The following is a 15,923-nucleotide window of genomic DNA, read 5'->3' as shown; positions in this document are numbered from 1 at the left end:
TTCAAGCAATGGAGGAAGCACATTATGGCTCATGTGGAGCATACCAATCTGGTCCAAGCTCCATTTTCGCATCAAGAGGATGGGCTACTACTAGCCAACAATGGTGAAGGATTGCATTAAACATGCCAAAAGATGTCAAGTGTGTCAATTCCACACCAAACTATATCCACCAACCTCTGGAGCCTCTTCATCCAACTGTAGCGTCATGTCCTTTTGATGCATAGGGACTTGAAGTTATTGGACCGCTTCCAAAGTCATCAAAGGTACAGACGTACATATTGGTTGCCACAAACTACTTCTCTAGATGGGCTTAAGCTATTCCACTCAAGGAAGTAAAAAAGGAAACGGTTGCCGATTTTATCAAGTCAAACATAATTTTTAGGTACGGCATACCAAGATACATAATCGTTGATAATGGAATGCCATTTGACAACAAGCTCGTGAGGAGTCTATGCGAGAAATTTGGTTTTAAGCAATATATGTCTTCAATGTATAATGCATCCACCAATGGCCTTGCTGAAGCTTTTAACAAGATGTTTGTGTAACCTTTTGAAAAAAATTGTTGCAAAGAACAAGAGAGACTGACATGAGAAAATTGGTGAAACTTTGTGGGCATACCGGACAACCTTCAGAAGTGCTACACTAGCAACTCCTTACTCTTTGGTGTATGGCGTAGAAGCAGTCCTTCCGTTGGAGCAACAAATTCCATCATTGCGGATCACAGTCCAAGAAGGACTCATATCCGAAGAGAATGCTCAACTTCGCCTACCAGAGTTAGAGGAATTGGATGAGAAAAGATTGGAAGAGCAACCAAATTGGAGTGCTATCAAGCTCGGCTAGCTAGAGCCTTCAACAAGAAAGTGCGGTCACGATCATTCCAAATGGGAGACTTATTCCTAGTTGTTCGACGACCCATAATCCTCAACAAAGGAATAGGCGACAAGTTTACCTCAAAATGGGATAGGCCATATGTTGTGAAAGAAGCCTATTCAAGTGGCGCATACAGAATTGTCGATAAGGATTGTCTTAGAGTTGGTCCGATCAATTGAAAATCGCTGAAGCAGTACTTCCCATGAAAGTCACCTACGCTCCTCGACGTACAATCCCAAACTGCAACACATGATGCTTTGATGCATGAGCCTAAACTACACGTTGCTACACTCCTAGCCCGCAGGAGTCTAAACTGTGTACAACCAAAAAAACGAATCTACTAGGTTGAAAACCTCGAAAGAGGTAGCCTAGACAAAAGTCAAGACAAAAAAATCAAAAATCAATTATCCCTCTAAACTATGTTATAACTTGATCCTCTTTACCGAGGTACGTAGGCAGCTTAGAGTTTTATTCTAAGTTTAGTCCATTGAGTTATACAAAAAGGGTTTGGCATCATGAGATTATCATATTAATTCTTTCGAATGTTAAGGCATATGTAATTGAGGAAAAGAAGACAAAATGGTGCCAAAGCATAAAAGATATTTTATTGCTTCAATATAGAAAGAGTTATGTACATCAATGTTAAAAGCAGAATGAGACATAATCCTATACAAGGAATCTAAAGTCATGTAAACGATCGAAATATAAGCATGGTTGCCTACTTGTTCGTGACTTCTCCATATGATGGATCATCCTTGATGGCGTGCCCATGACATTTAACAGCTTCCATAATCCCTTAACTATGCGTCTTGTTGTTGAGTCGTGGGTGCAATGGCCAACTTATTCTGTTTAAGTTCTCATACATGAGCATGTACCTCGCTCTCAAAAGTTCCATCACTAGTGATCACCTTGTGCAAGTGTCCTGGATATCAAAACTTCGAGTATACACGACTTTTGGGAAATGAGTACTTCCACATGTCTCTCTCCAACAAGTTCGTGTTATGTAGGGAGGGTTTGATCGTTGTTGGTTGCTCAAAACATTAAAATATCTAAATCTTGTATACCTTCTTAGTATGACACCGAGACCTTTTGATCTCCTTCGCAAGTCTGCAAAAGAAATAAACAAGGAGATAAGATTCGTGATGATAGCTGAATCCAATACAAGGCTGTAGAATTAACTTCAAAAATATTTGTTAGGCTAACTAAGAATGAAAGGAGCTTCATATTCAACAAGATTATAGTTCTTGATGTCCTAATTTCTTAGGATTAAACTGTTGGTGATTTCGACGCTCCTAGTTCAAGATACAGATTTTTTGGCCAAAAGCATCAAACTTGAAAGTTTCATGCGGTCAGTTCGACATTCAATATTTTTTTGTTTCTATCCCGAGAAGATTTCTGTGATAAAATTTTTATGTGTTGCATATATATGAGTTTTCTTTCCAACGGTGCAGACGGATTGTATTTCTAACAGTCCTAGCTCAAGTTATAAATTTTTCGACAAGGTGCATGGAGCTGAAAAGTTAGCTGGGCAGACATGTGGAGCAGCTTTGAAAAATCGTACCGGACTACCTAGAGAGTGTTTTACCCTGAAATTTGGATATGTTAAAGCTATGAATGTTTAGTTTTTAATGAAATAACTCATTTATGATCCAGACCCTTGTAGCTCAGGGTAGGAACGTTTCGGAAAGAATGCACAAGTCCGAAAAGCAAGTGTGACAGACATTTAGGAGCAATTTCAAACTACTGTTGCAGGTAATCCGAAAGGATTTCTTCCATGATATCTTCAAGTATTGAATAAATTGTAGTTTCTTTCCAATAATATAGGTGGCTCGCAATTCTGACACATGTAGCTCGAGATATGAATTTTTCCACCAAAGCGCGCAAAGCTGAAGAGAAATTTCGCGGATAGATGGGTAAAGTTCAAAAAGTTGTTGTGGACAATCTGCTACGAACCTTCTATGATATCTTGAGAATTTTTTTTATCTCTGAGTCTTATTTCCAATGGCGCAGACGGCTCGCGATTTGGATGTACCTAGTTTGAGATATATACTTTCCAATGACATCATGCAGTGCTGTGAATTCGAAATGACAAACTTGTGCAGCCTTCGAAAGTTCATTTCGACTTGTCCTGATAGAATTTTGCCCTAAGTTTTGGATATGTCACTTTGGTGCAAGTATTGATTCTATAGAACCAAGCGGATTGCAGTTTGGATACTCCTAGGTTGAGATACAATTTTTTCCAATAAGAGTATGACATGCCATAAGGTCATAAAAATCTAACTACGACATGTGTATATCACATTGTGTATCGTGTACATCAATGTATATCAAACACATGTTTTAAGGGCGTCTGTGTATATTACTTTGTATATCGTGTATACAACACAATTTATTTTATGTGCGCCCGTGTATATCATATATATAACACAAATTTTCATGGATATACGTAGATACACATAATATACAGAAGATATCACTGATATACATAGAGATATACATGAGTTACAATTGTGATATACATATTATTATTGTGATATACATTTATTGGCTATTTGAATGCCAATATTTATAACTAGGGCTATTTTCTGCCAATTATATGAGTATGTTGTTATACCATGCCAAAACCTCTAAAATTTATTGGGGCTAATCCACACAAAATTTGGATAAAATTTAATTGGATTAAATAACTAATCCGGGCTTTACAAGTTAAATTAGTCCATTGTATTATTTCAAGCCCAATGTCCATTTCATCTTAAGGCACAGACTCATACCATGTGTCAAGTGACATGACATATCTAGTCAAACTGCAAGTTAAAAAGATGATGCCACGTGTTAAATGATATGGCAATCCAAGTCAAAAAGCAAGAACCAATCACAGGTCGCCAAGTGGCTAAAATGCCATGGGCCAATTAGAACCAAGTAAGAGAGTTCATTTGTAGCTAGACTGCCCATCCTCTACAACTATAAATAGAGAGGTTACATAACTCTCAGGGAGTTGGAGAAGATCATTCCGCAATTGGTGAAGGCATCCACAAACAAAGAGATCAATCATCAAGTGCATAGTTCTTCAACAAAGGAGTGATCAACGAAGTTTTTCCCGGAGATCAACCTGAATCAACAAAGTGCTACTCAACTTTCTTGGCGATTAAATACATCGCAAGGAGGTCTACATCGTCCTACATTCGAGAAAGATGCTTCTCAAGCCCTCGAAACACTGAGAATTTCATAGAGGAGAATCAAGGGATACAAAGAATTGCACTCACAAATATTTATCAATAAAATCTTTTTTTTTTTTTTAATATCATTTTTGTTGCAGTTTTTTTTTTGTACTACGAAAAATTTGTTGCGAACAAAAATATTTTTTCTAAGAATTTTCCCAAAGAAATTAATTAACGTATCTGGATGGTCGTTATCTTTAAGAAATTTCTTTCTGTTCTCCACATTAAGTTCGACAAGTGCTTCAACCCTATTTAAAAACCAAAAAAATTGATAAGACTTATAAAAGGTTTCTAAAGAACTGTCAAAACTTTTTCCGGAATCAAAGTTTACAAATAAATAAAAGAATTCGCGGAAAGTCAACCATTTAATGTTTTCCATTTTTTTTTTAAATTGGAAAAATAATTTGGAGGAGTTTTTTTGTTATATCAAAACCGGTCTCTATGGCAGTATGCTGATATTAACATGTTCTTTAGTACGTAGTTACGTACGTAATATAGTAGAATTTTTCTTGTTCAAGAAAACAATTTTTTGGCAGTAGCTGCTAATCAGTAACTCAAATCACTAGCAACCATTTGCCACAGCTATTTATCATGATTTACTAAGACTAATTCTGCCTCTTAGCACTAACACAAAAAGGAAAACGACACACAAGCCACGCTAAATCTTACCTTTCCTTATCAAAATGTTGTTTTTCTACTTGAAAAAAGATGTAATGAAAAGCTTTTTGCAGTGTTATGAAACTTAGTAGTATAATATAAGTTCTTATTACTTGAAAGTGTCAAGGGGAGAAAAGTAAAAAGGAAAGCAATATATACATATGAATACTCTTTAAGTTTTATGCACGTACAAAATATTTTTATTCAAGGTGGTTACGCATTACACTTTACAATTAGTACTGATTTTCTTCTTAGTCTTAACTTCATTATATGGGGATCGGAGAATGAGCAAAATACAAAATTAGTTAGCCGATAGAAACTAATTGCATATAACACTAAACTATAAGCCTTTTTTCGTATAACTAGTACCGAATGATAACCTGAAAAACATGATACGTTGCTTATCATAAAAGCCTGATAGAGTAAAATATTTTTATGACTTAAACTCACATACAAAACAAATGACATTGATAACCTAATTAACACGTGACTAACTCATTTTATTCGAATAAGCTAAATTAATATGCCATATAATGGAGTACACAACAACAACATGAAGACACATTAACGTTATTGGGAAAATGGCCGGCCTGCCGGCTTTCTTGTCACTTTCATCAACTTTCCTCTATTTCTCAAGATTTTCTCATAGTTTTAACTCAGCCTGCATGCAGTGTGTTTCTTCTCTGTTCTCCATATGTTTTCTGTTTAATTTGTTGGCTTTGATCAATAATTAATCACCCTCTCTTGACTAATTCACAATAATTTAGCTCCCAAGATGAGATATATAGTTACAACAATTTGAGAAACTTGGAAATATATTGCAGCTTATGGGGTGTGCTCAAGCAAAACCTTCAATGCATTCGCCCCCTCGGGGATTAGAGAAGTTGAAGTTGGAGAGTGGATATGTTGCTAGAGATGATCAACATGTTAGACCAAGAAGGTCCACTGGACAGAGGCCTCATGAGCAAAGAGAGAAGAATAATGCTAGGAGATTGAGTTATGATCATGCTTATAGAGATATTATCCATGAAAGGAATTTGGCGACGACTAGGAAAAGTACAAAGACAGCAATTCATGAAGAAGAGTTAATAGATGGATGGCCAAAATGGTTGGTTGATAATATTCCAAGAGAAGCTTTGGCTGGTTTAGTCCCAAAAAGTGCTGATTCTTATGACAAAATTGACAAGGTTTGTCTCTTCCTTCTTATCCATTTTAATTTTTATGTTATGTGCATTGTCACGTTAAGTTGACCAATGACAACAGGTAACTCTCTGTATGACAACCTTAAAAATAGAGTAAATAACATGCTATAACCTGTTTAGTTGCATTGATAATGCAAGAAAACTTACACTGTTATTGCACATAACTTAAGCTCTTAAAGTTATATTTAACACTAGCCTTCTGCTTCTTTGCTCCGTCCCTTCCTTTGACACGGGACATTTCCAATAAATATTCTTGTGTAATAAAGAAACATCAGGCTTAAATTAGATTGAGTTTGTGCTATCTTTTTTTTTTTTTGAGAATGTTTTGGATGCAATGGTAAAGAACAAAGCTGAGTAGTGAAAATGAAATTGATGCAAGATTTTGATATTTTAGGTAGGTTCAGGGACATATAGCAATGTGTATAGAGCGCGAGATAGGGATACAGGGAAGATTGTTGCCTTAAAGAAAGTTCGTTTTGATACATCAGAACCGGAGAGTATAAAGTTCATGGCTCGAGAGATTATGATCTTGCAGAAATTAGACCATCCTAATATCATAAAGCTTGAAGGACTGGCTACCTCCAGAATGCAATATAGTCTTTATATAGTTTTCGAATACATGCAGTCTGATCTTACTAGCATAATATCTCGGCCTGATATGAGACTTAGTGAAGCACAGGTCAGTACATTTTCAATCCATTCTTTTCAAAATTTGATGTTTGCCATTGCAATTGATGATTTTGAAAGCATTTGTCTTTATGCAGATAAAATGTTACATGCAGCAGATGCTTGAAGGGCTGCAGCATTGCCACGAGAGGGGTATTTTGCACCGAGACATTAAAGGATCTAATTTGTTGATTGACAAAAATGGGATGCTAAAAATTGCAGATTTTGGACTTGCAAACTACTTCAATCCTGAAAAAAAGCGTTCTCTTACTAGTCGAGTTGTCACACTTTGGTACAGAGCTCCGGAACTACTACTAGGTGCTACAGATTATGGAATAGGTATCGATCTTTGGAGTGCTGGCTGCCTCATGGCTGAAATGTTTGCAGGCAGACCTATTCTACCTGGTCGCACCGAGGTACTACCCTAACTTTGATAAAATTTCCAATGTTACTCATCAAATTGTCATTTGATTAAACATATCCTAAATGATACTACTATAATGGTTGAAAAATGCTTTAGGTGGAGCAGCTGCACAAGATATTCAAGCTTTGTGGTACACCTACTGAGGATTACTGGAGGAAAACAAAACTTTCAACTACCTTCAGACCACCATATACCTATAGGTCAAATAAGAAGGAAGCTTTCAGGCACTTTCCTGTATCTTCGTGGAGGCTTCTAAACGTTCTTCTTGCGTTAGATCCTGCAAATCGTGGTTCTGCAAGTTCAGCTCTCCAAGATGAGGTAAATGTTAAATGACATACAAAATTCAATGTCATGCTAACTGTAAGTTTGATGAGAACTGTTTGTTAAATGAAGTTTTATCGTCTCTTGATTCTTTAAAATGTTTCAAAGCAGTTCTTTCGTACGAGCCCCTTGGCATGTGAACTCTCGGAGCTGCCTGTAGTGCATAAGGAGGATCCTGAGACAGTGTTAATGCTTGAGAGGAGAAGGTAACTGAGCTAATTTATACGTCCAAATCGTCATCTTGAAATGTCAGAATTCTGTGTTATTAGAATCAGGCAGTAGTTGAGGGTTGTGATTTGTAATCTCTTCATATGGTCCTTGACAATCCGTACCTCAAAACTTAGCTTTTGCGTCTGAGTTAGGTCCATAGTCCATTTTCTTCACGAACAACACTAAGCTTAGTCTTGATCCACGTTGTTTCTTGAGAACAAGAAAAACTATACAAATTGAAGCAAAAATAATATAAGCCCTATCTATAACACTACACTAACAAAATAACAGTGATTTTTTCACCAAACAGTTTCATGTCCTGTGTTGTGGTACCATAAGCTCATTACATTGTCTGAGTCATCTAATGTCAAGCTTAAATCTATGTTAAACTGATCTGAAATTCAAGGTCTCGTTATTCCATTTTCCTTCCCTACAGGCACAAGATTCAACAACGCTCTCAATCACAAAAGGAACGCAAAAAGAAAATAATAGAAGCGGAAGAAACAAAACCAGATAATGCTGGCTCTTACAAGGTACATTTCTCAATTTATGCTCCAATACAGCTAGCACTAAAGAATATCTAGTGAAGACTTTAAAGACAATTATGGTCGTTTAATATTCTGTGTATGTGGAGATCGATCATTAAAAAGTAAAGAATTGTACATGTTTCAGGAGCCAAAAAAGAGTAGAGTTACAACGGTCTTTACCTTACTAGAGCCAGGAAGCACTACTACTACTACAACAAGCACATCCTCAAGCACTTCAAAGCCAACTGAGAAAGAAATCGAGACTCCACAGAGTTCTCCAAGAAGTACTGAATCTGATCCCAATGCCACTAGGAACATCAACAATAGACCTCCTTTGCCAAATGCTAGAAGAAGCAGAGCTAACAACAGCAAGAAGGATGCGATGAACAGATTGAGTCGCGTCCAAAGGTCTCAATCCACCAAAGATTTCCGAGATCTTGATCATAAAAAATTCCATAAGCTTCGTGACGTTGTTGAATAAGGCACTTACAACTAGTTCAATTACACTCATAGTGTAAAAACTCTTCACACTGTCAGTGAACATTAGTTAAATCCTTTAATTATTTTCTTCTAAGGTTTGTTTTGCAACTTATAGATCGGGTAAATAACTTGTGGTCTATATTAAAAATTATACGGTGCATTGGTGTATTATGAAACAAGACAGGTTGTTTAATAAACAAGTATTTTGAGGTTATGTTATTCTTTTTTGTGTTACAAAAATAAAGATCTGCTAAGTAATTTGTTTTGGCTTTATATTTTGAAAGATGTAATTTCTTGTAATATCTGATTTTTGCTGCAAATAGGAAATTATTTCACATTTAGCATCTTATTTGATAGTACTGCAACGGGAGTTTCAGTATACAAACTACAAATTAGCGGCCAGCAGAGGAAATTCAACCCTTACTGAGGCAAGTAATGGTTCAGCTTCATAATCCAACCATTTAAATATATACAATGGAAGTTCCTGAAGCTATCTACTCCTATATTGTAGTATGTATGTGCGCAGATATGGATGCCACTGCGTGATTTATCCTATAACCTGAAATGGATTCAAGATTTGAATGCGATCACTTCAACATTCAAAGATTTTTAGCACAAAACACATATACTTTTGAAATTACGGGTAGATTCAACATTTGTTGAGATTTTATTTATTGATTTTTCACATATATTCTTAAACTTTGTGCCGAAAACATTGAGTTTGGTTGAATGCACAACTTACCACTGTCATAACTCATAAGTATGTTTCATAGTAATTAGCATGGTTAGATACTCCAATTCAACCTTGGATTGGGTAAAATAAAAACATAGGTACCACTTTATTTTACTTAAACACATTGATATTAAGCTAGTTGCTATAGAGTTCACTCTCGACTCCATGTACTTGCAGACTGTATACGGTAGAAATCGGGCTCATTTACGACATGGTAGATCAGACTCGGAACATGAAGGACTAAAGATCGACCCCAAGTCCAATCGGACTAGAACCTGGGGTCAGAATACCTGTCTTCAAGAACATTGAGTCCGTGATCCCGGAATCGACCCTAACCCCGAACAAGCTCGAAGAAACATTGTTAGCATAACCAACAGAAGACCAAAATATCCGTGACAGGTCGGATATTACGGCGGGAATCTCGGCACGTATCAATAAGAAACCGGCAAGCAGCAAACCAAGAGATTTTTACCTTTTATAGAATTGTACCTAAAGTAGGGCTCCCTCGCTATATAAAGAGGGTCTGATAATTTGTTTAACACATTGTAACACGCATTCCAAAGTAATATATTATTATTTCTCTCTTTAAGCTCTTATTCTATTGTATCTTGATATTAATCGAAAGGCATCCAGTTCAAGGGTGGCTGACTTTCCAAGACTGAAATTATCTCATTCATGTGGTTCGACTTTACTTTATCATTATTTAGTTCAATTGCAACTTAAATTATTGCTTTGTGTCAAGATACTCTATATATCCTTAAAATCACTTACAAATTTAATTGTTTTCCGATTTTGAGGGTAAATAGTTTGGCACTCACCGTGGGGCTAAGGATAATAGTGGTTATTTGATACAAATCTCCATAACACACACTACATTACACTTGTTCTTTGAAGTGTCTCTAATTTCAGGTTAAAACTCAAAAATGTCAAACTCTCAATCAGCACCCCTACATGTTGACAATGAGTTCAGTCATCATGGTGAAAATAACAACATAGCGCCCTGTGACGAGTTACCGCCCGTTGATCCCGCCGGGATTCCAGTCGCGGACCCGTTTGATGCTAACGCTCATGAGACTATCGACACAAATCTAGCTAACGATCCCGAGAATAGCTCCCGTGGTAGATCCCAATCGGGAGCTCAAAATACACAAAACAATGGAGCAGACCTGATCAATTTACGGATGTTCTTCGAAATATTATAGGCTCAACAGGCGGCGATAGCTCAGTTATAAAACCAAACCCGTGCACCAAGCAAAATTGAACCCGATGTCCCGGAAAGTCACCCGCGGGGATGAACCGATCGCAGAGAGGTCATCAATGAATATGAATCAGGGACCAACCCCGAGATTATGAATATACTTGAAGAACTAATGAAACGGATAGAATTGGGGAAGAAGAAAATTGAAGCAAACGACAAAAAGGTGAAAACCTACAATTCCAGGGTTGATCAAATCCTAGGAGCACCACCGATATTGAAGGGCATGGATTCTAAGAAGTTTGTGCAAAACACATTTTTCTTTGAGTGCGGCTCCAAAGCCGATTCCTAAGAAGTCCTGCATGCCCGAGATTCTAAGTACAACGGAACGACCGACCCAAATGAGCATGTTACCTCCTACACATGTGGCATCAAAGGGAACGACCTGGAGGATGATGAGATCGAGTCTGTCTTGTTGAAGTAGTTCAGAGAAACCCTATCAAAAGGAGCTATGATATGGTACCACAACTTACCTCCTAATTCTATTAACTCATTTGGTATGCTTGCAGATTCTTTTATGAAAGCATATGCCGGGCTATCAAGGTCGAGACCAGGAAGTCGGGCCTTTTGAAAGTAAAATAGAATGATAATTAGATGCTCAGAGAGTTAGTGTCTCGACTTCAAATAGAACAGATTGATCTGCCACCGGTCGTTGATGATTGAGCCGTTCAAGCTTTCACCCAGGGACTTAATATTCGGAGCTCGGTGGCTTCATAACAGTTGAAATAAAATCTGATAGAATATCTGGCTGTTACTTTGGACGACGTGCACAATCGGTATCAATCAAAAATCAGAGTCAAAGATGACCAAATTGGGGCCCCTTCGGGGTCTATTTATCCCGTTAGAACCATCGACGGAGTCAAGAGAGATATCGATCATGAACCGAGGTTAAACAAGGATTGATATCAGCCTTAGAATAAAAATCGAAGAAGTAGTAGGTCTGGGCGGAATTTTAGGCAAAATGAAAGGAGAAGTGATCGTGGTTAGAGCAACCGAGGACTCTTGAACAAAAATGGTTTCGACAACCTATCGGGCCTAGGAAGCACCGAGGTTATCAGAATATAACTTTAACATTATTGTTGTCGTTGTTGTATCAGCTATCAGACGTATCAAGGACACCTAATAGCCTCGACCTTTATAATCTGATCCCACCCAAATGGATCCTAATTAGATGCGCAAATATCATGGCACTCACGGCCACAAAATAGAGGATTGTCGACAATTGAGAGAGGACGTAGCCCTGCTATTCAACAATGGGCACCTTCGAGAACTCCTTAGCGATCGATCCAAGAACCATTTCAGGAATAGGGATTCTAATAAATATACCGAATATGAAGAACCTCAACACATCATTAACATGATCATCCGTGGGGTCGATGTCCCTCAAGGGCTGATGTTAAAGCACACCAGAGTATCCAACACAGGGGAAAAATAGACTCGTGATTACATACCAGAAAGAACCTTGTCTTTCAATGACGAGGATGCAAAAGGGATCGTGCAGCCCCACAACGATGCACTAGTTGTCACGACCCAAACCGATGGGCCACGACGGGCACCCGGTACCTTACTCAACCGAATACCAATGTAACGTATCTTTCTTATTACATCATCATATACACGTGACATACATGCCTAATAGGCCAACATAATCATTTATAAACTCAAAACATAGGCCGACAAGGCCGTACAATATTTCACGTACATGACATATGTCTACAAGCCTCTAAGAATACATAAATATCATAAAGGTTGAGATAGATTCCCGCCATACCAAACATTATATGTCTAACTCATACTAACCAAACAAGCAACTCCGAAGCAAATGGAGCGCACCAACATCTTCCGGTGAGCTGATAGCCTACATGGAGGGCTCTCGACCTGTCTATCGGGACCTGGGAGCATGAAACGCAGCGTCCCCAGGCAAAAGGGACGTCAGTACGAATAATGTACTGAGTATGTAAGGCACATAAATAAGTACATAACAGGCATGGAAGAAATATAGAGTACATGACTTAACCTGTAAGTCTGAATAACTTTGTAAATCATAAATTACTTTTAGCATCATGCATATGTGTATGAATGTCATGTCGTGCATAGGTACTGTCACGACCCTAACCCCAAACCCGGTCGTGATGTCGCCTCTCGTGAAGACAAGGCCATCCAATCTAACCCAATTCATCTTTTAAAGTAGTTAATTAACACAACTATAGTCTAAACATGGTTTAATAATACTAAATAGCGGAAAATATAGATAAAAAAATGTGGAAATCAATCCCGACACAGCCCTAAACGGGGTGTCACAAGTCACGAGCATCTACTAGGGTATTAATACAACTGAAGGTCAGAAGTGTACAAATACAGTCTAATGAAATGAAGAGAGAGAAAAGCAATGCTGCGAACACCGGCAACTACCTTGCTAAACTCTGATGGCTCTACCTCCGATCAGCCAAAACATACCTGAATCTGCACACAAGATGCAGGGAGTAATGTGAGTACTCCGACTCAGTGAGTAATAAATATAAATAATGACCGAAGATAAGAAATCACGTAAAAACACAAAGCATTCCATACTGAAGCAGTAAAATCACTTTAAATAGTAAAACAGTGAAAAGTCAAGTAAAAATCCCCTTTTCCAACAAGTAAAACAAGTAGTTTACAAGTGAGTAACAAATTAAAATTTGCCCATCGGGCTCAATATCAGAACAGTAATAGCCCCTCAGGCTCAATATCAGAACACAATGGGTACATGCGCTCACTAGGGGTGTACAGACTCCGGGAGGGACCCCTTGCGGCCCAAGCGCAATATCAAGCCATCTCGTGGCATCAAATTTAGGCCCTCGGCCTCATATCAATCAAGCCACCTCATGGCGTATATAAGTATCTTAGGCCCTCGGCCTCATATCAGTACCAGTGTATCCTCACAACTAGGCCCTTGGCCTTTAATCAGTCCAAAATCATCACAAGCCCCTCAGGCAATAGTAAAACAATATTTCTCAGCCGAAAACATCATTTAGAAAATCATTTAAATCTCAAAACTGAGTAAAATAGCTGAGTAGTAAAACAGTGGAAAAATAACAGGACTGAGTTCAAGTAATAAGTCAAATAGTGAGGAAATGGTAGTAAAAATCCCCGAAGGATTCAAATAGTTGGCAGGAAGCCCAAATATGGCAATTAGCCCAAAGCATAATGAAAACAAATAAGTCTCAGTCAAATACGCGGTAAAATCATCAATGCAGGATGGACCAAGTCACAATCCCCAATAGTATACGACCACACGCTCGTCATCAAACGTGTGTCTCACATCAATATAGCACTACGATGTGCAATCCGGGGTTTCAAACCCTCAGAGCATCATTTACAATCATTACTCACCTCGAACCGGTTAATTCTTTAGCTCGAGACGCTTTTGCCCCTCGAATTGGACTCAACGCGCGTCGAATCTATCCAAAATCAGAATGAATACGTCACAATATTCTAAGGGAACAAAACCCAAGCAAAAACAATCGAAAAACATCAAAAATCCCGAAATTAGCAAAACCCGAGCCCCGATCCCACTTCTCGAAATTCAGAAATTTTAACATCAACAGGTTCTTTATCTCCCCACGAGTTCATACATACCAAAAGTTCTCAAATCCGACCGAGAATGGTCCTCCAAATCCCCAATTAGAATCTCAAAATCTCAAGCCCTATTTCTTCCATTTTTAGCAAGAATTCAATGATTTTCTAGGTGGATTTCACAATATAAACGAGTTTTAGGTCCGAAATTCTTACCTCCAAACGTTTCTCCTTGAATCCCTCTTCAATCTCCTTCAAAAATATCTCAAAATGATCAACAATGGCTGAAAAATGGACCCAAATCGCGGACAAGAGGACTTAAAAACATTCTGTTCAGGCTTCATCGAGGTGCACCTTGCGCTGTGCAGGTTGTACATCCTCTTACCATTTTCCCTGCTGTACACCTTATGTTAAAATGCCTATAACTCCTTGTGTAAATATCCAAATGACAAACGGTTTAAATATTTAAAAACTAGACTCGAGTAGCTTTCATTTGATAGGTTGTACACCATATAACTCTTTATATATTCCGATATATGAGCTTCTAAATTGCATCAGAAAATTCTATCAAAACTGATCCACCAGCCATATTCGATACATCATAACTTTTTGATAGAATATCCAAATCATGAATGGTTTAACTTTTTGGAAATTAGAATGAACGATCTACAACTTCCATTTTTTATAATTTTTCTTATTCCTTATATATTTAAAGATATAAGCTTCCATACTGGACTCTTCGCACCAGAAATGTTCTGGTGCACAGCTGAAGCTCAAAAAAAAATCTGCAACTTTTCCAAAGATGAAATAGTCTGTTTAACCACCCGAATCTCTCCCGAGGCTACTGAGACCTCAACAAAATATGCCAATATATCTCATAATATCATTCAAACTTGTTCCAACCTTCAGAATGCTCAAAACAATATTACAATACCAAATTCGAATCAGATTCAAGCCTAAGAATTTCAAAATCTTCTAAATTACTCTTTTGATCAAAAACCCAACCAAACCACGTCCGAATGACATGAAATTCTGCACACACGTCCCAATTGACACAACGAAGCTAATGCAACTCTCGAAATTCCATTCTGACCCCTATATCAAAATCTCGCCTATCAACCGGAAATCACCAAAATATGAACTTCGCCCAATTCAAGCCTAATTCTTCTCTACAACTCCAAAACCTATTCCGATCGCGCTCCTAAGTCACAAATCAACTCTCGGAGCTAACCGAACCATTATAACTCACATCCGAGCCCTTGAACACATAAGTCAATATCTAGTTGACTTTTCCAACTTAAGCTTCCTTAAAAGAGACTAAGTGTCTCAACCCTTACCAAAATTATTCCGGAATGACTTCAAATTTTGCGCAAGTCACATTCGATATTATGCACCTACTCCAACTTCCTGAATTGGAATCCAACTCCGATTTAAAAAAGTCAACTCTCAGTCAAACTTCTCAAAAACCTTCAAATTTCTAACTTTCGCCAAAATGCGTCAAATTGTCCTACGGACTTCCAAATCTAAATCCGAACATGCTCCTAGTCCAAAACACCATACGAAACTATTGGAATCATCAAAATTCCATTCCGAGGTCGTTTTATCAAAATTCAAATCTCCGATCAAACTTAGGATCTTTAGCCTTAGATTTCTAGATTCCGTTAAATGGCGATAATTTGAGCTAGGGACCTCCGAATTCGATTTCGGGCATATGACCAAGTCCCAAATCACGATACGGAACTACCGAAATGGTCAAAACTTGGATCCGGGTTAGTTTGCTCAAAATGTTGATCGAAGTAAACTCA

General features: G+C 37.8%; 2 protein-coding genes across 2 annotated transcripts; both read left to right on the top strand.

Moving 5' to 3' along the window:
- Positions 1–419: 419 nt before the first annotated feature.
- On the top strand, positions 420–840 carry LOC104245571 (uncharacterized). Its single transcript, XM_009801190.2, has 2 exons — positions 420–535; positions 633–840. Exons 1-2 carry the CDS (start codon positions 420–422, stop codon positions 838–840), a joined length of 324 nt encoding a protein of 107 aa, XP_009799492.2.
- Positions 841–5,572: 4,732 nt separating this feature from the next.
- On the top strand, positions 5,573–8,576 carry LOC104245572 (probable serine/threonine-protein kinase At1g54610). The gene is made up of 7 exons (XM_009801191.1): positions 5,573–5,932; positions 6,342–6,626; positions 6,712–7,029; positions 7,134–7,355; positions 7,470–7,564; positions 8,005–8,101; positions 8,241–8,576. The coding sequence occupies exons 1-7, from the start codon at positions 5,573–5,575 to the stop codon at positions 8,574–8,576; spliced, it is 1,713 nt and encodes a 570-aa protein (XP_009799493.1).
- The last annotated feature ends 7,347 nt before the right edge of the window (positions 8,577–15,923 follow it).

This window comes from Nicotiana sylvestris, chromosome 4, assembly GCF_000393655.2.
Source record: "Nicotiana sylvestris chromosome 4, ASM39365v2, whole genome shotgun sequence".
Taxonomy (NCBI): domain Eukaryota; kingdom Viridiplantae; phylum Streptophyta; class Magnoliopsida; order Solanales; family Solanaceae; genus Nicotiana; species Nicotiana sylvestris.
This window is presented reverse-complemented; position numbering and strand designations above follow the sequence as displayed.

What these genes read in the sequence shown, in the direction of transcription:
- LOC104245571 (XM_009801190.2), top strand. Translation starts at nt 420, where the DNA reads ATGCCATTTGACAACAAGCTCGTGAGGAGTCTATGCGAGAAATTTGGT. An exon ending in GCTGAAGCTTTTAACAAGAT is followed by an intron (nt 536 to 632) that starts GTTTGTGTAACC and finishes GACAACCTTCAG; the next exon opens with AAGTGCTACACTAGCAACTC.
- LOC104245572 (XM_009801191.1), top strand. Translation starts at nt 5,573, where the DNA reads ATGGGGTGTGCTCAAGCAAAACCTTCAATGCATTCGCCCCCTCGGGGA. An exon ending in GTTCAGCTCTCCAAGATGAG is followed by an intron (nt 7,356 to 7,469) that starts GTAAATGTTAAA and finishes GTTTCAAAGCAG; the next exon opens with TTCTTTCGTACGAGCCCCTT. An exon ending in TTAATGCTTGAGAGGAGAAG is followed by an intron (nt 7,565 to 8,004) that starts GTAACTGAGCTA and finishes CCTTCCCTACAG; the next exon opens with GCACAAGATTCAACAACGCT.